At 38.4% G+C, this 23647-nt stretch overlaps 1 protein-coding gene across 3 annotated transcripts in view; it reads left to right on the top strand.

Annotated features, from left to right (window-relative positions):
* Nucleotides 1-23647, top strand: part of LOC150099333 (extracellular matrix organizing protein FRAS1-like) — a 1385483-nt gene that overhangs the window by 813387 nt on the left and 548449 nt on the right. For all 3 annotated transcript variants that reach the window (XM_090403569.1, XM_090403568.1, XM_090403570.1), the window contains one exon: nucleotides 16530-16838. In XM_090403569.1, the coding sequence (XP_090259695.1) occupies nucleotides 16530-16838 (309 nt within the window). The remainder of the gene's footprint in view (nucleotides 1-16529; nucleotides 16839-23647) is intronic.

The raw sequence follows: 23647 nt of genomic DNA, 5'->3' as shown, positions 1-23647 counted from the left end.
AAATGGTCACATGTTGACTTTTGGACATGCTGACATCATTCTTCATGTGTCTTTTGGAATTCTTTATCCATGGTAATTCTTCACTATGGTCACATATTGACATGATGATGTCATCTTTTGCATGTCTCTGGAATTTCCCATTAATGGCAATTCTCAGAATTCTTCACTAATCTTAGCATTAGACCTACTGATTTAATATTACTTAATAGCCTTACATGATGATGTCATGCACCACATTATTTTAATAAAGGTTCAATAAAATATTATTACAGAAAATAATATTTCAGTCAAAAAATTAACATTATTATTATTATTATTATTATTATTATTATTATTATTATTATTATTATTCAGGCCTCCATAGAGTCAAAAGACTCATTGCGGGAGGTCCTTCCTAAGAAACACAAAGTCTATCAAGACTCACCATGGGAGGTCCCTCCTAGGAAACACAATGTCTATCATACTCCTCGTTAAACTCATTGACCGTTCTTGCTCTCACCACTCTATCAGGCAATGCATTCCATGGTTCAACCACCCTCCATGCAAAGAAACCACTCCTCACTGTCTTGCTCACAGCTTCCTTTCGTAACTTCCAGGGATGGCCCCTTGTCATCATTCCTTCCCGCTGTTCAACCAAGCGAAAGAACTCCCCAGTGTTAACCCTGTAACCACCTCTCAACAGTTTAAAAGTCTCAGTCATATCACCTCTCCTTCTTCTATCCAGCAAACTCTGCAGTCCACATTCCCTCAGCCGATCCTCATAACTAACATTGTACAGTCCTGAAACCATCTTTATTATCCGCCTTTCTACCTTTTCCACAGTTAATTTATCCCCCTCAAATCCTGGGGACCAAATCTGAGAACAATAGTCTAAGTGTGGTCTGATCAGAGTCTTACACAATGGAATGATAACTCTTTTATTTCTGCAGGTCAGTGTCCTTCTCATTATAACAGCAATCCTCTGTGTTACCTTCACCACCTTTGCAATATGTCCCCTAAATTTCAGATTTCTATCAATCATCATCCCCCAGATCTTGTCTCCCCTACTTCCTCCATTACTCTAAGGACATTCTCCTAAACAAAAAACATGTAAAAACGAACATAAGTTAAAAAGTCACATATGAGAGATTTTACAACCTTATTAGGTGACACTTCCAAGAAGTCCAAGGACTCATTGTGGGATGGTACTCCACTCCTCCCCACACAACTCACAGTCTGCACTATTTAATCCTCCAACTACATGCAATGATACTCTCGCCATCTACATGCACAGTAGTATCATCCACCACCCTTAATAGTAATTTTTTGTCTGTAAATTGCATGTCTTCTCTTCAATGATTGGCCTGTATGCAGGATGAAAAGTCTGAGTTTTCAAAAGGAAAAACTCTGTTATCTCCGTAGGAGATGGGTTAATTTACTTTCAGTTGAAAAAGTTCATAAAAATATTCTTCTCATCATAAGGTGACTTGGTGGGTGACACAGTGGCTCAGTTGATAAAGACAGCAGAAGGGCAGTATGAGAAGAAATTAGCAGTTCATGGTAGGAAAAATCATAGTGAGTTCTTTTGATATATGTCAAATAGAAGGAATAATGACTATGGGAGGATGATGCTAGTTAATGATAGATACTGGCAGATTGGTAACTAATGCAGAGGATATCGTTGAAATATTCAATGATCAGTTTACCAGTGTATTTCGTCCTCATGAAGGCAACATCAAGAGAAGCTGGAGTGTGGAGTTTATGGTCTAGTAGGGACTGATGGTGAATCAGAGGAAGTATATGAGAAGTTAAGTAAACTTGATTAAAACACTTAAGGAATAGAACAACGTAGTTAAGGATATAAATTAAATTAAACTTTAATAAATATTTTCCGATATTTCGGTAATGTCACATTGCCATTTTCTAAAGGAACTTACAAAAAAGTTACGTGCACATAGGCACTACAACACAGAAACTGGGAATGAAGAGATGAAGCTATTGTTTTCTTAACAGTCCTGATGGTGCCCTCTAGCAGGCTAAGTAGGTGTTCTTGGCCGTTAGGCTGAAGGTCTGCAGATGTAGGTCTCCCAAATTTGGAGCAGTCGCATACAACCAAATTTGTTGAGGTTTGGAGAATTTCTTAGGGCTGAGGCTGATTCCATAAAGAGTCTTTCAAATTTGTATTTGCTACAGTCTATCACTGTAGCTTTCTTCCACCGTATTCTGTGGCGTGTATCCAGAGCATGGTCCGCAAGCCCAGAATGACTGTATTTGTGAAAACGGATGTAGTCCTTGTGTTCCGAAATTCTGATATTCGCTGTCCTGCCTGTTTGGCCAAAGTAAGACAGTTTACAACTGCAAGGGACCTGGTAAACACCAGGTAGGTCTAGGGGAAGTGGTTGGTCTTTAGTGGAGCGGATAAGGGATGCCAATTTTCTGTAAGGTTTGTAACAGGAAGTCAGGTCATGTTTTTTTAAGATTTTGGTAATCTTTTCCGAGGTGCCTCGGATGTAGGGAATGGTGATGGATTTAGAGTAATCCTTGTTGTGGGGGAGGGGAAGGGATCTGTGGTTTGTAGGTTCTAATATTTTTTGGATTTTTTTGGGGGGGGGGTATCCATTGGCTGAGAAAGTGTTGAGGATGTGATTTAGTTCAGTGTTTAGGGCCAAGTCGTTTGAACAGATTAGTTTAGCCCTGTTGTATAGTGTTTTCACTACTCCATATTGTTGTGAGGGGGGGGGGAATTGTTGGTGAATGTATCTGCCTGTATGGGTGAGTTTTCTGTAGACTGAGAAAACCAAGGATCCATTAGGCTGGCGGGTGACTAGTGTGTCTAGGAAAGGGAGGCTGTTGTTTTCCTCTTTTTCCAGAGTGAATTTGATTCTGGGGTGTTGGTTGTTTAAGTGTGTTAAGAAGGAGAGAAGTGTTTCAGAGCCATGTGGCCAAATAGCGAACACATCATCAATGTAGCGAAGCCATATGGTTGGTTTTTGTGGGGCAGAGGCTAAGGCTCTTTCTTCAAAGGTCTCCATAAAGAAATTGGCCAAGGGTGGGGAGAGTGGTGAACCCATGGCTGTCCCCTCTATTTGTTTGTAGAATTTTTTCTGCCAAACGAAATGCCAAACCAGTTTCTGTGTTGTAGTGCCTATGTGCACGTAACTTTTTTGTAAGTTCCTTTAGAAAATGGCAATGTGACATTGCCGAAATATCGGAAAATATTTATTAAAGTTTAATTTAATTTATATCCTTAACTACGTTGTTCTATTCCTTAAGTGTTTTAATAATGCATAACCAACGTATAAGCCTCTATGAGAATTAAGTAAACTTGATGTTAATAAGGTAATAGGACTTGATAGTATATTGCCACGTGTCTTGAGAGAATGTTATATGGAATTAATGGTACCTTTGGCACAGCTTTTAATATGAGTCTTGCAGCAGGACTAGTCCCAAATAAATGGAAGGTGGGAAAAATTTTCCCACTTCACAAAGGGAGGGGGAATAAGACTGAGACAACAATTACAGGTCCATCTGTATTTCTGGAGTTGTTAAGGTGTGGGAAAAGTTGGCAAAGGAAGGCTAGGATTCAGAAGTTGGTTGATAATAGCAGTATACTTTATGATGGTCAACATGGGTTTGTTATAGGAAGATCATGTTTCAGCAATCTGTTTACATATTACAGAAAGAGAAATTTACTTGATACAGGATATACATATATAGTGGTGTACTTGGATTTTTCAAAGGCCTTTGATAGACTGCCACATAATGAGCTAGTAGCTAAATTGAAACGAATAGGGTTATGATAACAGACTAGTCAGTTGGATAGATGATTGGTTGTCAGATAGTTATCAGCAGGAAGTGGTATCAAAAGAGTAAGCTCACTAATGGAGTGCTGGTTTGAAACCATTATTGTTTAACTTGTTACATCAATGACTTTGGGACTAGCTTAACTGGAGATATTCAGCTGTTTGCCAATGATGCAAAGAAGTACAGCGGACATTATGGTGGTCGTGCAGGACAATCTGAATGGTTTATATGATGGGAAAATGAGTGGAGTAATCAGTTTAATGTTGCAAAGTGGAAGGTCTTTAGGCCAGGGTGGGATGCAGAGTATACAATTAATGGAGAAATTTTGAAAGAGGTGGAAGAGATGAGAGTTCTGGGAGTGAGGTGGACAGAGACTTGAAGTTGGGAATCACATTGCTAAAATTGTAAGAACATCCCAGTGGAGTATGGCAATAATGAGAAGGATATTGAAATGCAGAAACAAAGAGGTTATGGTTTATTTGTATAATGGTTTAATCAGGCCACATATGGATGATGTGCAGCGATTTGGTTACCTGGTTTTTATGGAGATGTGGAGGGTCCAGAGAAGGCTTATAAGTTTGTCAGGTCTATGAAATATTAGATATGTAGAGAGACTTGGGGGAATGCAACTTACAAAGCCTTGTGTATAGAAGAAAAAGAGGGGTTATGATTGGGACATATAAGTTAGTGAGGGGTTCTTACCAGATTAATGCAGGGGATGGTCTTCATAGAGTAGAGGGAGATAGGGTAGAACTGGAGGCCATCCCTGGAAGCTGTGTGAGGAGGGTGTGAGAAACAGATTCCTTGCATGGAAAGTGAAATGCATTACCTGAAAGTGTGTTGAGCATGGAAACTGTAAATGGGTTTAAGGCACATGATGATCTTTTTGCATGAGGGAATATAGACTTCCCGTGATGAGTCCTTTGACATCATGAAGGTCAAATGTTAATAATAATAATAATAATAATAATAATAATAATAACAACAACAACAATATTTGTAATAGGAACTAGAAGCTATGGATGATGTTTTTTGTATTTTTTATGTATATAAATTTGAAAATTTTATTGTAAAGGATATTTATTTTCTCTCGAGGGTTAACAATCTCATTTTGCTATTGAATTTACACAATTTATTAATTGTTGGAGATAACTGCAGTGTAAGAGAACTGCTTAAGATGGATAATTTGGATTAATAATGAACAAGAGATGCATATGCAGTAGTACACTTACATTTTGGAAAATTATGGAGACAACTACCGTGTTTGTACTACGTATACTTAGATTTTGCAAAGGCCTTTGATAGATTCCCACACCACAAATTGGTAGCTGAACTGGAACAGATGGGATTAGATGATAAATTAGTGAGTTGGATAAGCAACTTGCTCTTAGATAGGTATCAGGACTCCCACTGAAGAGACCTCAATAAAGGTCGAAACTAGTCTGGGTAGTGGCCAATCCCTTAATGCATAACATTATACATATCCGCAAGGAGATGTGTTTTGCATTATGGGAAATACTGGGATAGGAGTGTTGGTAATTTGCTCCACCTTTGCTACAAGTTGCCTGATGTTGTGCTACTTACCCAGGTACGATAGTACAACACTATATTCAGTCCTGAAGATATTTTCAGGTGCAAACTTTGTTTGCTTTCAATGGGATAAAGGGTTAAACTAAATTTATCATTTTCATCAAGGCATCAGGAAGTTGTGTATGGGATGCAGTATCCTGGAGGAGAAAAAGTCATTAGTGGTGTGTTGCTGGGGTCTATTTTAGGACCATTATTATTTAATTTGTATATTAATAATATATTGTTGGGTTTAACTGATGATATACAACTGTTTGCAGATTATGCAAAATTGAGAAGAAGAATAATGAGTAAACAAGGCTGCTATGGTCTTACAGGAGGACTTGAATCTCTAAGTGAGCAAACAGCAGGGAACTGTCAGTATTGCAAAGGGTGAGTGAGGTTGTGAAATTTTTTAGCCAACAATGGAATGCAAAGTATACACTTGGTGGAGAAATATTGGATGAAGTTGAGAGGACAAGAGCCCTTGGAATGGTGGTGGACAAGGATCTGAAGTTAAGCAGTCATTACATTGCACAAGTTGTGAAGTCATCACATGCAGAGGACCTTAACATGTTGAAAGAGGTTCTGGTTCCATTGTATATGGCCTTGATCGAGCCTCATAGATTATTGTGCACAGATTTGGACCCCACCTTTTCATGGTAATGAGGATATATTGAAAAGAGTCCAGAGAAGATGAAGGTGGTAGCTGGTCTCTGGGATGTGTGATATGAAAATAGACTGAAGAAATGTAGTCTACAAAGCCTTGTGAATAGGAGGAAGGATGGGATATGATTGAGACATTTACATTGGTAAAGGGTTGTTATTGGTTTTGTGGAAGAAATTTTTCATGGAATGGGGGGGAAGGAGGTAGAATTAGAGGACATCCCTGGAAGCTGTATAAGGAGAGTGTGAACTAGGGCATAAGGAGCAGGTTCTTTGCATGGAGAGTGGTTGGTGAGTGGAATGAATACAGGTACATTAAATGAGAGGACGATTTGATCTGCTCTGTGTACCTCCTATGATGTGTCTTTTGACTCCATGGAGGTCTGGTGTTAATAGTAATAATAATAATAATAATATAAAATTTGACAGTATTGGATTCCTGGCAGATAAACAGACTCATTTGTTGGACAGCTGTCAACTGGAATTTAGTAGTAAAGTAAACTTTCCATATTGTGCTATTATTATTATTATAATTATTACAGGCAACTCCAAGGAGTTCTTAGACTCATTGAGGGAAGTCCTAAGCATCATGTCAAGAACAATCCAAGATTGTTGCAGTATCTATCATACTTTGCTTTGAACTCATTCACAGTTATGGCACTCACAGCAACTCTGGCAACCTATTCCACTCATTCACCACTCTCCAAGTAAAAAAACCTAGTTCTAATCCCTTGCTAACTACACTCTTACTCAGTTTCCATGGATGGCCTTAGTTCTCCCACCACCAGACCTGTTCTAAAATATTTTCTGTGAATTAATCTTGTAAAAACCCCTCAGTAATTTGTATGTCCCAATCATATCACCCCTTTATCAGCCAGTTTCTGTAACCCAAAAAATCTTTAACCCGTTCTCGTAAGGTTCACTCCATAGACCCTATGTCTTGGTCGCTCATGTCTCCATCCTCTCTACCTCCTACTGATCACCAAGAAACCCTGGCTCCCAGAACTGCATGCAGTAGTCAAGACAGGGTTCTTATCAAGGCTCGATAAAGAGGAACAATAACCTGTTCGTCTCTGCTTGTCAAAATATTCTTCAGTAACAAAGTGATCTGATCAGTTGCTTTAGCTATGTTTGCTATGTGCCACTAAACTTTAACTCCCTATCCATTAACACTCCCAAGTTTCCGGCTTCATCAATTTCCTTGAGTACATTTCCACTCATGTGGTATACAGCTAGTAATCTTTTCGCTCCAAAATGCATAACCTTACATTCATTTTAGAAATTATGAACTTTACAACCGTGTTATAAATAACTATTTTAATTTCCCAACGTTTCAACTTTCATATCAAGGTCATCATCTGGAGTGTATACAAATATACAAGGACAAGCTGAGTTACATTTCACACAGAAACAATGAAAAATCAAACTAAAGGAACAATGTATAATAAATATAGTTTAATCCTTTATCCAAGTGTGAGCAAACAAAGTTTGTGCCTGAAAGTATCTTCAGGACTGGGTTAAGGTGGTACAACACCGGGCAACTCGTTGCAAAGGTGGAGCAATCCAGAGTAAATTATTATCCAGAGTAAATTATTAAAAAAGGGTGGCACACCAATTGGCAATTCCTATAGGTAGAGATGACCTGCTAATGCTTCTGCCTGATATCTCCACTTGGTCCTGGCTCCCACTGAAGAGACCTCAATAAAGGTCGAAACTAGTCTGGGTAGTGGCCCTTCCCTTAATGCATAACATTAGACATATCCGCAAGGAGATGTGTTTTGCATTATAGGAGATACTGAGATAGGACTGTTGGTAGCTTTCTCCACCTTTGCAACGAGTTTTCTGGTGTTGTACCACCTTAACCCAGTCCTGAAGATACTTTCAGGCACAAACTTTGTTTGCTCACACTTGGATAAAGGATTAAACTATATTTATTATACTCTAAAACCAAGTGAAAAATAAACTTTCAAAAAAAAAAATAAATAAATAAAAATAAAGGAACAATGATTTGATCACCAGTTATTCTACTGGCATGACCTCTAGTAAAAAAAAAAAATACACATAAAAGATTAATTAATTATTTAGAAACTACATCAAAGCTAAATTCTATTTAAAATAACATGAGAGAAACATTCTTTCTTATAGATAGTTTTCTTACAGTAACAATGATATCCTATTTTTACATTACAATTGCTATATTAGACTTTGGATTCGGGATTATCTACAGTCCTGTTTATAGTTAACTCTCACGGAGAAAGGTTCCGTGGGTAGAATATGTGCCTTCCATATGCTTGGGATTTTTAGACCATCATTATTGTTTAGATTGGGATGGCTGATAAGAATCTCACAGCTTCCTTAAATTTGCGTTCATACTATGTTTTGGTGTAATGTTAACAACTGGTGCTTTTTCACTCAATTCTATGTAAAGTGGTCAGGGCATGATCAGAAAAGCCTGCTTCATTATAGTTATGATATTTAATGTGTCGTTTATGTTCCTTTTGTCCGATAGGTGGTAGATTACAGATGCAATAAATACGGTATACTCCAGTGTGGGCCAGCAGAGGGAGTGAGTCTTTGGATAAGTTGAGTAAGCTTTTTAATTTTGTAGGAGGTTTAAAGGTGGCTTTGAGGTTGTATTTCTGTATTATTCTGTTTATTTTATCTGATGTCCCTTTAATGTAAGGAATGGTTATAATTTTATTGTAGTCTGGTTTATCTTTGTGTTTTATTGAGGCTTGTAGAGAATTTTGTTAATAGTGTTTTGGCTGTAACCATTTTTTAGAAAAGTATTGTTGATAACTTTAAATTCGTATTTCAGTGCTTGTTCATTGGAGCAGATCTTCAAAGCCCTGTTTTTTAGAGTATTAATAACACCTAGTTTTTGTGTTTGCTGGTAGTGGTAGGAGTTTGTGTATATATTGACCAGTATGTGTCGGTTTCTGTTTAACAGTGAAGGAAAGACTGCCAGAAGGAAGACGTGTGACAAGTGTATCTACAAACAGAAATGTGTTCTATTTTTCAATCTTATTTGTGAACTGTATGCATTTGTGTTGTTTGCTTAGGTGGCTTGTGTCTAGCGGCCATGGAGGCCAGATCGAGAAAACATCGTCAACATATCTAAGCCAGACTTTGAGTTTTAAAGGAGAGGAATCTAGAGCATGTTGCTCAAAATGTTCCATATAAAAGTTAGCAATAGGGGGGGGGGAATAATGGCAAGCCCATGGCTGTGCCTTCTTTTTGTTAGTAGAAAGTATTTTGCCATACAAAATAACCAGAACGTAATACATGCGCAAAGAGCACTATGATATCTGGAGGGAATTTGTTCCCTCCAGATAAAAGAAGGATTTTTTCATTGATTGGGACATTCGTAAAGAGGACAGAGACATCAAAACTGACTAATAAATCATCTTTTTCTAATGTAATGGCTTTAATTATGTTTATGAAGTGTTGTGTGTTTCTGGTATAGGAGGGGGGGGAAATGACCTACCAACTCCTTGAGTGTTGCTGCTAATTTCTTGGCTAGGTGATAATTCAGGCTGTCTATACCTTCAACTATCGGCCAGAGTGGTGTGTTTTGTTTGTGTATCTTTGGTAGACTGTAAATTCTTGAGGAACGAGCATAGTGCAGAAGTAATTTTTTGACTATATTTTTGGGCCATATAGTAATTGATTTAAGTAGTTTCTCTATTTTCTTTTTTATTCTATTAGTTTACCAGTTGGTATGTGCTATTGTCCGAGACTAGCAGATTCATTTTTCTAAATAAGTGGTTCAGTTTAGAATAACGGTGGCGCTTCCTTTATCGGTTCTAGTTATTACGATGTTCGGATTTGATTTTAATGCCCTGAACACTTTACATAGAATTGACTGGAAAAGCACCAGTTGTTTACATCACACCAAAACATGGTATGAATGCAAATTTAAGAAGCCTGTGAGATTCTTATCAACCATCCCAATCTGAACAATAATGATGGTCTAAAAATCCCAAGCATATGGAAGGCACATATTCTACCAACGGAACCTTTCTCCCTGAGAGTTAACTATAAACAGGACTGTAGATAATCCAGAATCCTAAGTCTAATATAACAATTGTAATGTTAAAAAATAGGACATCATTGTTACTGTAAGAAAACTATCCATAAGAAAGAATGTTTCTCTCATTTTATCTTAAATAGAATTTAGCTTTGATCTAGTTTCTAAATAATTCATTAATCTGTAATTTTATGTGTATTTTTTTTTTTTTTTACTAGAGGTCATGCCAGTAGAATAACTGGTGATCAAATCATTGTTTCATTAGCTTACTTTGTCAAATGTAACTCAGCTTGTCCTTGTATATTTGTATATACTCCAGATGATGACCTTAATATGAAGATCGAAATGTTGGGAAATTAAAATAGTTATTTATAACACGATTGTAAAGTCCATAATTTCTAAAATGAATGCTGATCACTGTGCAACACTAAAAGAAAGTACAGTCATACCCCGAAGTTACGCGGTAGGTGGGACCAACAAAAAAGTGCGTAAGTGGAATTCAAGTAACTTGGGTATAATTTTGCATACAAACATACAAAATATTAGTTAATTGGGACCAAAGGTTTACAAAAACTCCTATATTTTTTAAGAAATATAATCATAATTGTAGTTTTTCATACATAAAAAAAAAGAAAGTTATTTCGATGTCAATGGTTTCATAAAATCTGATAGATTCGTCTGATGGCATAATGTCTTTTTCTTGTCAAGCAAAATTTCTTCACAGCAAGTTAATGATTTTTTTATTCCTTACCTTGTGGCTACAATTCATTCCTCGTTAGAATCTATGTCCTCCAAAATCTGTAAAAATTTCTTTTATGATTGTTCTTACTGTGGATTCCTGTAGATCAAATTTCTTTGCTAGCTCACAAATTTTCATTCTGCCTTCAAAATCCTTAATAATGTTGAGTTTTGTTTCCAAAGTCAATGTTTTTCTTTTCTTGCTAGCTGTAGAGGAATCTGACTTGCTTCCTTTGGACGAGATTGTTATTTTAATGTGATAAAATTTTTATCAAGAACATAACATTAAACAATCAAGGTTTGTAAACTATAAAAATCGTGTATGAATGGAGATTGCACGAAACACGTCAGTGCTTGTTCACAGCATGTGCGACACTGGCGAATGCGGCCAGCTCCGGAAAGATACGACTAGTGGTGAGGCATGAAGTGGGGCAGGAATACGTACATATATGAAACCGCATGACTCGAGATTCACATAAGTCGGGGTAGCGTAAGTCGGGGTATGACTGCATAACCTTACAGTTTGCCACACTAAACTGCCATCCATTCTTCTTTGCCCATTCTGCCAATCTATCCAAATCATCCTGCAAAATTTTGGCATCATCTGTATTAACTATTGCAGCTTTAACCAACTCTGCATCATCAGCAAATAACTGAACAGTTCCTCGCACATCCTTTCCTATATAGTTAATGAACAAACAGTATCAGTTCCAAGAACAGAATCCTGCAGCATGCCATTACTCACAGGCTTTCTTTTGGACTCTACTCCTGGATAAACTACTCTCATATTATTATTATTAATTATTATTATTAAACAAGACCTCATGGAGTCAAAGACTCATCTAGGAGGTCCTTTTATCTTACACACACATCTCATCATACCGTGTCTTAAACACATTCAAACTACTTGCAGACATCACGCTCTCAGGCAAGGCATTCCAATCACTCACAACTCTGCACGAAAAAAACCTGCCTCTCACTCCCTTACTCACACCCTCCTTATACAGTTTCCAGGGATGACCTCTGGTTCTCCCCTGATCTCCCACTATTCTCTGTAGAACTTCTCCACCATTGATCCTATAACAACCCCTTACCAACTTGTAGGTCTCTATCATTTCTCCCCTCTTCCTTCTCTCCACGAGACCGCAAATTACATCTTTTCAATCTTTCCTCATACTCAACATTCCAGAGGTCAGAAACTACCTTAGTCAGTCGCCTTTGGACCCTTTCCAACATCTCTTCATCCTTCTGAAAACCCGGTGACCAAATCTGGGCACAATAGTCCAAGTGTGGCCTAATCAAAGCCTTATACATTGGAACAAGTATCTCCCTACTTCTACATGTCAGTGTCCTCTGCATCATTCCCAGAAGTCTTTGTGTTGTCTTCACAATTTTGGCGATGTGTCCCCTAAATTTTAGATCCTTATCCACTATCACCCCCAAATCTCTTATTTCCTCTACTTCCAACAATATATTCTCACCAAGCATAAATTCTGCATCCCATCTTTGTTTTCCAAATTTTAAAACCTTACATTTTGCAACATTGAACTCACATCCCCATTTGCTTGCCCAATCACTCAATTTATTCAAGTCTTCTTGCAAGGCCACAACATCTTCACTACTCTTTATGGTTCGTCCCAACTTTTCATCATCTGCAAACAACTGAATATCTCCATCCAAATCTTCACCAATATCATTAATATATAAGTTAAATAGTAATAGCCCTAAAACAGACCCCTGAGGCACTCCACTAGTGACTTTCCTTTTCCTGGATATTGCACCCCCATACACAACTTGTTGATACCTATCAGATAGCCAGTCTCCAATCCAATGCACTAATCTAATATATAGAACCCCACCTGCTCTAGTTTGACTGTCAACTTATCATGAGGTACTCTATCAAAAGCCTTTGCGAAATCCAAGTATATTACTGTGTATCCTTCTCCTCTGTCCAAGGAAGCAGTCACTTTATTGTAATAAGTAAGTAGATTACTAAAACATGACCTCCCTTTAGCAAATCCATGCTGTCCATCAAAGATTATACCATTGTTGTCAACCCAACTCTGGATCCTAGTTCTCACAAGCTTCTCCAACAACTTAACCACAACACCTGACACACAGATAGGCCTATAGTTTGATGCTTGAGTTCGATCACCTCCTTTATGAAGTGGCACAATCTTGCCCTCCTTCCACTCTTTAGGAACTTGACCAAGTGCAAGACTCGTATTAAAAAAATATGTCAAGGCAGGTGTCAACTCTCTGGCACACTCTTTCAGAATATGTGGTGATATATTATCAACTCCCACAGCCTTATTTACATCTAGTTTACTCAACTCCCCAAACACCTCTTGCTCACTTACAGTCAGTCTCTCCTCCCCATCATCAACTACTCTTAATCTCTCCATGAAGTCACATTCACAAGATTGAAAGATCTTTATGAATTGCTCATTAAGTATCTCCACAACACATTCTGCAACAGCTGTCTTTATACCATTTCCTCCAATCAATGTCATCCTTCCATAATCATTCTTTCTTTTGCTGGCTACATATCGAAAGAACTCCCTAGGATTCTTTTTGGCTTCATTAGCTAACTGCTGTTCATACCTCTCTTTAGCTACTCTCACCAACCAAGTCACCCTCCTTGCCTGGTCTTTGTAGACCTCATGAAATTGGTTACTTCCACTTCTCTTATTCTGTCTCCACAATGCCTTTTTTTTCTGTATTGCATGCTTAATCTCTTTATTCATCCATCTCACACCTGCCTTATTTAACCTTCTCACCTGTGGTATACATTTAGACATTGCATCTACTAAATAGTTTTTGAAAATCCCCCAAGCTGCATTGATCTCTTTTCCAGCTAACTCCTCATTCCATGCTACATCTGCAAGCTGTCTCCTGAGCTCTTCATAATCACCCCCCTAGTAGCTCCACATATACTCTTTTTTCACAGGGGTCCTTGCACTGCTGGCAACCACCCAGGTAATCACCTCATGGTCACTTTCACCAATTGGTGGATGATTTGACACCTCATTTATAATTACATCCTCCGATGAGATGACCAAATCCAAGACCCTTAATCCTCGTGTGCCCTCTGTTACATACTGTCTGAGGTAGTTATCCCTCAAAAACTCAAGAAACTCATTTTCTTTACTTCCAGTCGCTATCTCTTCATTCCAGTCTATATTGCCAGAATTAAAATCACCCATAATGATCACCCTTTTCTTATTTGCTTGGCTTATTTGACTATACATTTCACTATCACCACCATCCACATTACCAGGTCTATAACAACATCCCACCAAGTATTTCTGTTTCCTCTTGATCCCTGGTCATCCCATTACTTTTCTGCCTACACATGCTCTCACCTTCTCTTCGAGCATCCACCTTTCTCACGCTGTGTATCCCTGTCCACCCTGGGCCTCCCCGTTTCCCTGCTCCTCTTGCACACCCATTCTATCATTTTCTATACTCATACCAGTCACCTCTCCATTCATTTTCACTTCTTCAATCTCTCCTGTCTTACTCTCCTGCTCCTCCACATCACTGCCTTCTCGATCTGATTCATTTTCTCTATTCACTTCTCTACCTTCCAGCAGCAGTCTCTCCAAGCGACTCACACCATAACCACTCAAATGCAGTCCATCGCTCCCATACAGCTCACTTCGTCCCTCAAACTCATTCCACACATTAACAAACTGTACTCCCATCTCCTCACACATTTCAGCCAGAATACCATTCATAATCCTTGCTCTCCACCTCATTTCACCACAATCATACCTAGGCAACACACTGACCACCCTTCCCGTCACACTATTCTCTTTTATCTTTCCAAGCAGTCTCTTGACTTTCATTTTGACATGCTCTTTGTTCTCTCTCAAATCATTTGTACCAATTAATACAATTAACTCTTTTGCTCGCTCCCGCCTCATATCCAATGCCTCAATCACTCTACTTATTTTACCGCCTGGAAAACATACCTTGTGCATTTTATTCTCTAGCACACCTTTAATAATGGAGTCGCCATACAACGCCACTCGCTCATCTTTCGTTAACTCTTTCATGCCATCATGATTTATTTTAATAGTTTTGACCTGAATTCTCTTAATTTCATTCCGCATCCATTTCATTTCTTGCCTCATCCAATCTAATTCACTTTCCGAACCTCGCAACACATTCTCTCTATCATTAAATCTTTCTAACTTTCTAACTCTCGACCCCCTCTTCTCACATTCCCTCTCATTCATCCTTCTTTGTTTCCGTACTTTCGGTCCAACATACGTCCAACTTTCACTATCATTCTTCTCACTTTCACTCTCATTTATCTTTCTTTGTTTCCGTACTTTCGGACTAACATGTGTCCAACTTTCGCTATCATTCTTCTCACATTTACTGTCATTCATCATTCTTTGTTTCAGTACTTTCGGTCCAACATGCATCGAACTTTCGCCATCATTTATTCTTTTGATTTTTTTTACTTGCGATTTCTGCATTACGCAAGTTCTACTTTCATTCGTTCTCTCAATTTCGTTTCTTTCCACCTCACTTTCGTCCCTTTTAACATCCGTTATGGTTATCAAATCGCTCTTTTTCTTTTTTCCTGATTTTTTAACATTTTTTCGCTTCTCTTTCTCACCATCCTTTTCTTTCAAACGTGCAATCGCGACACAATCGGTACTAGCACTTTCTGTCATCAATTTCATATTCGCATTCATTATTTCTTCGTTCAGGTCACACTTCGCACACACCCTTCTTCCATCCGCACTAAACATCCACAAATCATTTATGTAATCGAAGGAATACATATAACAGACCTCGCACTTAACGAAACGACTGAAATCTACATTCAAATCATGGAATGACAATGCCGCCGCCATTTTTTTTTTTTTTTTCTCTCTGCCGGTTACTAGGTCTAATAATAACGATTTCGTAATTTAGTTTAGACAAGAAAAAAAAAACCCACACTAATAATACTGGTAGCGTAAAACGTTTACAGCCGCTCTTACTCATACAATTACGCATATATACTTAATTATTCCTAGTAAAAACTTATCTGAATCAGAAGCTCTTCAAAACACGTCCGCAGTACTTGGCCCACTAGCGCCCCCTCATATCTCTCCATCAACTACTCTTCTATCCATCTCATCAACCCTTCTATCCATCCCCATTTGCTGAAGTTTGCTGATTAGAATTCCATATGGTATCCTGTCAAAGGTCCTTGCAAAATTCATCAGTATCATCACTATAAACCCATTACCATTATCCAATATGGTGGTGGTGGTGGGGATAGATGGCGTTGGTGCAGATGATGAAGTTAGTTGCGGTTGGCTGATTAATGGAGATGGAGAATTGTTGAGTAGGTGCTCTCAATCGTTGAGTCTTTGGACTCCCTGGAGGTGTTACATAATAATAATAATAATAATAATAATGAGTACCTACTTAGCAGAATCTGAAGAATGATGATCCAATAATGATTTAATAGAATTTGGATTTAAGTTATTCTGAGCATTGTTACATTTTACTATTAATGATTGATAGTCATCAACATTTAGAATGAACCAGGGTAATGGCTTGGCTTTGAGGCACATTTAATGATAATTATATTTTAGTAAAAATGCAATGAATAATATTTTTGTTTTGTGTAGGTGACAAATAATTTTAATAATTCATTTCAGACAGAAATTTACTTGATAACTTGTTAATGAAAATATGACATTATTCTAAGAGTGATGCATTTCTTTCCTTATAGGTTCTTCATCTGCAATAACTGGTGATCATTTAAAAGCTGAGGATGTGGATTCTGATAGTAATCAGCTTCATTATGTTATTACAAGAGATCCTGAATTGGGTGAACTATTTATCCATTTAGAAGATCATCAAGAGCTACTGTCTTCTTCACTCATTTTTAGTTCTTTTTCTCAACAGGATCTTAATCTTGGTCAAGTGTGGTATAAACATCAAGCAAAAGAGTTTTCTCAAAGAGATTCCTTTCAATTTAATGTGGTTGATCCAGCCCAAAACACTTTATTGGCACAGACATTCTTCATTAATATTATAGGTAAGTGCATTGTTTCATTAATTAATTATTCTATAAATTAAAGATACCAAGAAATTATATGCTTGGTTTAATCCTTTATCCAAGTGTAAGCAAACAAAGCTTGCACCTGAAGTATTTTCAGGACCAGGGCAATCAATGTGAAGTCATACAACCTTCACTCGTGGCGAAGGTTGTATGACTTCACATTGCTTACCTTAGTATCCCATAATGCAAAGCACATCGCCTGGCAGACATGTATAATGCTATACATTATGGGAAGGGTCACTACCCTTCTTGGTATCTTTAATTTATATCATAACCAAGTGAAAAAACTTGTAACAATTAATTATTCTGTTTCTAAAATTTCACCATATATCTGCATAAGATCACCAAGCAATCTCATGGTGATTGGGTATCTCTTTGAATAATTGTGCACACAACATATTATTATTATTATTACAGGCAACTCCAAGGAGTCGATAGACTCATCGGGGGAGGCACTAACATCATGTCAAGAACAACTATTCGACATTCACACAGTATTTATCATACCTCGCCTTGAACTTATTCACAGTCATGGCACCCACAACAGACTCAGGCAGCTTATTCCACTCGTTCACCACTCTCCAAGTAAAAAACCTAGCTCTAACACCCTTGCTAACCACACTCTTGCCCTGCTTCTGTGTATGGCCCCCTAGTCCTCCCACCACCAGTCTTATTTTCAAAAATATCTTCTGAATTAATCTTATAGAAACCCTTCAGTAATTTGAATGTCTCAGTCATATCATGCCTTTTCCACATATCAACCAATTTCTACAACCCACAAATCTTCAACCTGTTCTCATAAGGTTCATTCCATAGACCTGCTATCATCTTGGTCACTTGTCTCTGGATCCTCTCCACCTCCTCCCCATCAAGAAGAAACCCTGGCGCCCATATCTGGCCACAGTAGTCTAGTGGGGTCTTATCAAGGCTCGATACAGAGGAACAATAACCTGTTTGTCTCTGCTTGCTAAAGTATTTTTCAGCAACCAAGTGATTTGATGAGTTGATTTAGCCACTTTTGCGATGTGTCCCCTAAATTTCAACTATTTGTCAATCTCCTGGAGTACGGTTCCACCAATGTGATATACTGCTGCTAATCTTTTCACCCCAAAATGCATAACCTTACACTTTGCCACATTAAATTGACATCCATTCTCCTTAGCCCAGTCCTCCAAACTATCCAAATCATCCTGCAAAATTTTGACATCCTGTGCACTCACTATTGCTCTACCCAACTTTGCATCTTCAGCAAACAAATGAACACTTCCTCTCAGATCCTTTCCTATATCGTTAATGAACAAATTGAATGGTAAAGGTCCAAGAACAGAACCCTTGCAGCACACCACTAGTCACAGGCATCTTTTGGACTCTACTCCTGAATAAACCCCTCTCTGATATCTCTCCATCAATCACCCTCCTACCCATCTCACCAGCCCTATATCCATCCCCATATGCTGCAATTTACTGATTAGAATTCCATGTGGTATCCTGTCAAAGGCCTTAGCAAGGTCCAGTAGAATCACTGTAAACCCATTACCCTTATCCAGTTCAGCCATCACTGTGTTATAAAATGTGAGCAAGTTACTCGTGATCTACCCTTCACAAAGCCGTGCTGTCCCCCATACAGTATCCCATTTTCATCTATCCAATCCTGTATTTTCCTCTTGACTATTTTCTCCAAGACCTTGACAACGATTCCTGATATGCTGATCGGTCGGTAATTTACAACAGCAGTCTTGGAACCTCCTTTATGCAGTGGAACTATTTTCCCCTCTTTCCACCCCCTTGGGACTAACCCAAACCCGAGACTCAAATTAAACAAAATGATCAAGGGCACTGACAATTCTTTAGCTGCTTCATGACACGAGCTGGTATAACATCCAATCCCACAGATGTATTGACATTGAGGTTTTCTAATAGACTATTCACCTCCACTTCATTCACCACAATTCCCATATAAGCTATTGGTTCATTCATTCCTGCAGTGTCACCACCTGGATGATATACTCTTGCAAAGTGCTCGCTCAGTAATTCCAATATATCAACTGATTTGGTTACCTCCCTACCATTGGCATTCTGCCATATACATTTTTTCTTTTACTTGCAACATATCAAAAAAACTGTTTGGAATTCTCTTTAGGCTGCATGGCTAATGTTCTTTTGTAATCTGCGTTTGCTTTTTTTACCACACTCGTTACCCTTCTGGCCTGTGCTTTATACCATTCATGTGCTGGTCACCTTTCTCCTTAAATTCCCTCAACAGTTGTTTCTTTTTTTGCAGCTCAAGCTTAATGGTGTTATTCATCCATTTAACCCCTACTTGATTTATTATTCGGACTCTAGGTATACAATAGTCAGCCATTGCCTCCTGCAAACACTTCTTAACTGCCTCCCATGCATTATCAACATATCAATATATCCAGCCCTTGCAGTTTTACATGCCATGGCACTGAACCATTCAAACTCCTAAGCTTGTCATACTTACCAGCCTGATAATTCCACATGTACCCTGTCTTAATTGTAAATTCCACACCTTTAGCCACCTCCCAAGTCAAGACCCTATGATCACTCTCACCAATTGGTGGCAACGTGATCATATTCGTTACAGCAAAATTCTCAGATGCAATTACTAGGTCAGGCACTCTCTGACCTCTAGTATTTTCCATTACATGCTGTCGCAGATAGTTATCCCTTCATAACCGCATAAAATCCAATTCCTTCCTCCCACGTGTCCTCTCCTCCTTCCAATCAATGCTACCATAGTTGAAATCTCCTGGTCTATAGCAGCACCTGGTCTATAGCAGCACCCAACTGTATATTTTGTTCTGCTAGTCTCAATCTCACACCAAATAGCCTGAAATGTGCAATTTTCTCTATCCTGCAGTTCTACTTCTTATTCTCCTTGGCTGCAGCTCATCAGCTATCATCAATAACACTCCTCCCCCCATTTTATTCTCCCTGTCACTCCTGAACACACCATACCCCTCACATTCAATCCCACTAGCTATGTCATCTTCTGTCAGCCATGTTTCACTAATGCCAATAACCTGTGGTCTGGAAGTGCCAACCAAGGCCAAAAATTCTTCCTTCTTGTTCCTAATACTTCTGGCATTAGTATACATGAATTTCAGAAGCCCATTTGTCCCATCCCTATTTTGATGCCTTATACTAACTATCCCATTCTGATTTGTTTCCCTTCATACTCACGCGGGCATATTACACACATTCATACATTCAACTGTCTCCCTAAAGTCTGCATATCTACTCTCCCCCGCCTTAATAACTCTAGTTTCCCTGATTCTGCACATCCACTTCCACTTCATTCAACAACACCTTTTCAAGTCTCCGTACACCAGATCCATTCAAATGTAAACCATCCATCTTATAAAATCCTTTCACCCGTTTAACTGAATCCACACATCCACAAATTCCACACCACTCCTCCTGCATATGAAGAAAAAAAAATTAAAAAATGGAAGCTAGAACATTTTTTATAAAAAAATTTTATATAATTAATAATGTTAATTTGTTTATTTGTCCTCACCTGTTTACTATGACTCTTTAAGTGTTTTTATGCTATATAGTGGGTCGAAGACTAAATTTTATGTTTCTTGTTGTCTATTATATTATTATTCTCATCATTGTCATCATCAGAAATCTCTAGGAATTCAAGGACTCATCAGCAGAGTCCATGGTTTTTGTAAATGGTAGGTCTTGCCTTAGTAATTTTATTATCTATTATAATAAAGTGACAATGGAGTTGGATAAAGGAAATAACCACTCAGTGAACTGCTAAACTTTGGCATTTGACAAGATTCTACATAGAACTCTATTGCATAAATTGGAGCAAATGGGGATGAATATGAATCCAGTGATTTGGATTCAAGGCTGTCTGATGGACAGATACACAGAGTGGTTTGTTGGTTTGTTGAGGAGTTGTATCTAGGAGAAGTCAGGTGATTAGTGGTGTATCGCAGGGCACAGTACTTGGTCCTCTGCTGTTTCATTTGCACACGAATGATATAGGAAATTGTTGAAAATTTATTTATCTATTTATTATTTATTATTTATTAATTTATTTTTTATTATTTATATTTATTTATTACTTTATTTATTACTAATTTATTATTTATATATATAAATAAATATTTATATATTTATTTATTTATAAAAAAGGTGATAAACCTTTTGGCAACTCCCATAGGCACAGATGACTTGCTACTGCTTCTGCCTGGTATCTCCAGCTCTGGGCCTGGCTCCCACTGAAGAGACCTCAATAAAGGTCGAAACTAGTCTGGGTAGATGGCCAATCCCTTTAATGCATAACAGTATACATATCCACATAGGAAATGTGTTTTGCATTATGGGAGATACTGGGTTAGAAGTGCCTGGTAGCTTGCTCCACCTTTGCCACGAGTTGCCTTGGTGTTGCACTACTTACTGGATAAGATAGTACAACACTATATTTAGTCCTGAAGATATTTTCAGGCGCAAACTTTGTTTGCTCTCACTGGGATAAAGGATTAAACTAAATCTATTATATGATATAGGAAATTATCTGATGGCAAATATTCATTTGTTTGCTGATAATGCAAAACTGGAAAGATAATGATAAATGGTTACCAGTTTAATGTGGCCAAGTGTAAGGTGATACACTTTGGGAAGAAGAAATCGCAAGCTGTGTACTGTATTGATGAAACTGAACAGGAAACTGATGAGGCTAGTGGCTTGAAGTTTACATGGCATATTGTAAAGATAGCCAGAACAGCACTTCAGGTGGTTGTTGGAAAACACACTAACAAGAAGGGAAAAGGACATTATTGGTTCCTCTTTATAAGGCTTTAATATGGCCACATCTGGACTACTGCATGCAGATCCTTTTTATTATTATTATTATTATTATTATTATTATTATTATTCAGGCCTCCATGGAGTCAAAAGACTCATTGAGGGGAGGTCCCCCCCCCTAAGAAACACAAAATCTATCATACCACTCCTTAAACTCATTGACCGTTCTCGCTCTCACCACTCCATCAGGCAATGCATTCCACAGTTCAACCACCCTCCATGCAAAGAAACCACTCCTCACCCTCTTGCTCACAGTTTCCTTTCATAACTTCCAGGGATGGCCATTTGTCATCACTCCTTCCCGCTGTTCAACCAAGCGAAAGAACTCTCCATTGTCACTCCTGTAACCACCTCTCAACAGTTTAAAAGTCTCAATCATATCACCTCCCCTTCTTCTATCCACCAAACTCTGATCATCTTTGTCATCCATCTTTGTACCCTTTCCACAGTTAATTTATCGCCTTCAAATCCTGGGGACCAAATCTGAGAACAATAGTCTAAGTGTGGACTGATCAGAGACTTATACAACAGAATGATAACCCTTTTATCTCTGCAGGTCAGTGGCCTTCTCATAATTGCAGCAATCCTCTGTGTTACCTTCATCACCTTTGCAGTATGTCCCCTAAATTTCAGGTTTCTATCAATCATCAACCCCAGATCTCTTGTCTCCCCTATTTCCTCCAGTATAACTTCTCTCATAGAGTATGCAGCATCCCATCGATATTTCCCAAACCTCAAGACCTTACATTTTGCTGCATTAACACGTTCGCTGCCATGTTACTTTGGCATAGTCTGTTCCTGTACGCTAAGCAATTTCACTTCTTCGAGGTCAGTACGGTAATCTCGTTGTCGGCAGTAAGCATCATACGAGTATACCCGTAGCTGGTTTACCAAAGTTGGCAGCGAACGTGTTAAATTGATAACCCCATTCATTTGCCCATCTATCTAGCTTATTCAAATCCTCTTGCAGGGATACCACATCTGCGCCATTACTAATAATCCTTCCCAGCTTCGTATCATCTGCAAACAACTGAATATCCCCCTGCAATCTATTGACAATGTCATTGATATAAAGGTTAAACAATATAGGTCCTAGTACTGAGCCCTGTAGGACCCCACTTGTAACCCTCTGTCTCCTTGAAACTGCTCCACCATACACAACTCTCTGATACCTTCAGACAGCAATCCTGAATCCAGTTGACCAATCTGACATCCAGACCCATGCAACTTAAATATCAGCTTATCATGTGGCACCCTGTCAAATGCCTTCACTAAGTCTAAGAAAATTGCAGTATATGCCTTTCCCTCATCTTATGTTCTTGTAACTTTATTATAAAAGGCTAGCATATTGCTAAAACAAGAGCGCTCTTTCACAAATCCATGTTGACTCTCACAGATAACATTACACTCATTTGCCCAATGCTGTATAGGGTCCTTCACTACTTTCTCCAAGATCTTACTAACTACTGATGACACATAAACTGGTCTATAATTAGACACTTCCAGTCTGCTACTGCCCTTATGCAATGGCACTATCTTACCTTCCTTCCATTCCATGGGCACTTTTCCAGTAGCCAGACTTTCATTGAAAAGCCAGGTCAAAGGCACTATCAGTTCCCTAGCACATTCTCTCAAAATTGGTGGTGAAATACCATCCAGTCCCACAGCTTTACTGACATCCGGGTACTCAGTATTTGAAACACACTCTCCTCCTGTACCTCTAAAACTTGAACCTGCCCTATCCCTCTAGCATTAAAATTGACTCCTCCAGGATGAAATATTCCAATAAAGTGGTCATTGAACAATTCTGCTATGTCCTCTGCATCAGTCACTCTATTCCCATTTTTATCCCACAATTCCACAGTCATTTCTCCTCCTACTGGCCACATATCTAAAAAATTCCCCAGGATTTTCTTTAGATCTTAGGGCTAATATAT

This window comes from Typopeltis vanoorti, chromosome 14, assembly GCF_054136105.1.
Source record: "Typopeltis vanoorti isolate ZY-2024b chromosome 14, IOZ_Tvanoo_1.0, whole genome shotgun sequence".
Taxonomy (NCBI): domain Eukaryota; kingdom Metazoa; phylum Arthropoda; class Arachnida; order Uropygi; family Thelyphonidae; genus Typopeltis; species Typopeltis vanoorti.
Note: the sequence above shows the minus strand (reverse complement) of the source record. Positions and strands in the feature narration are given on the sequence as shown.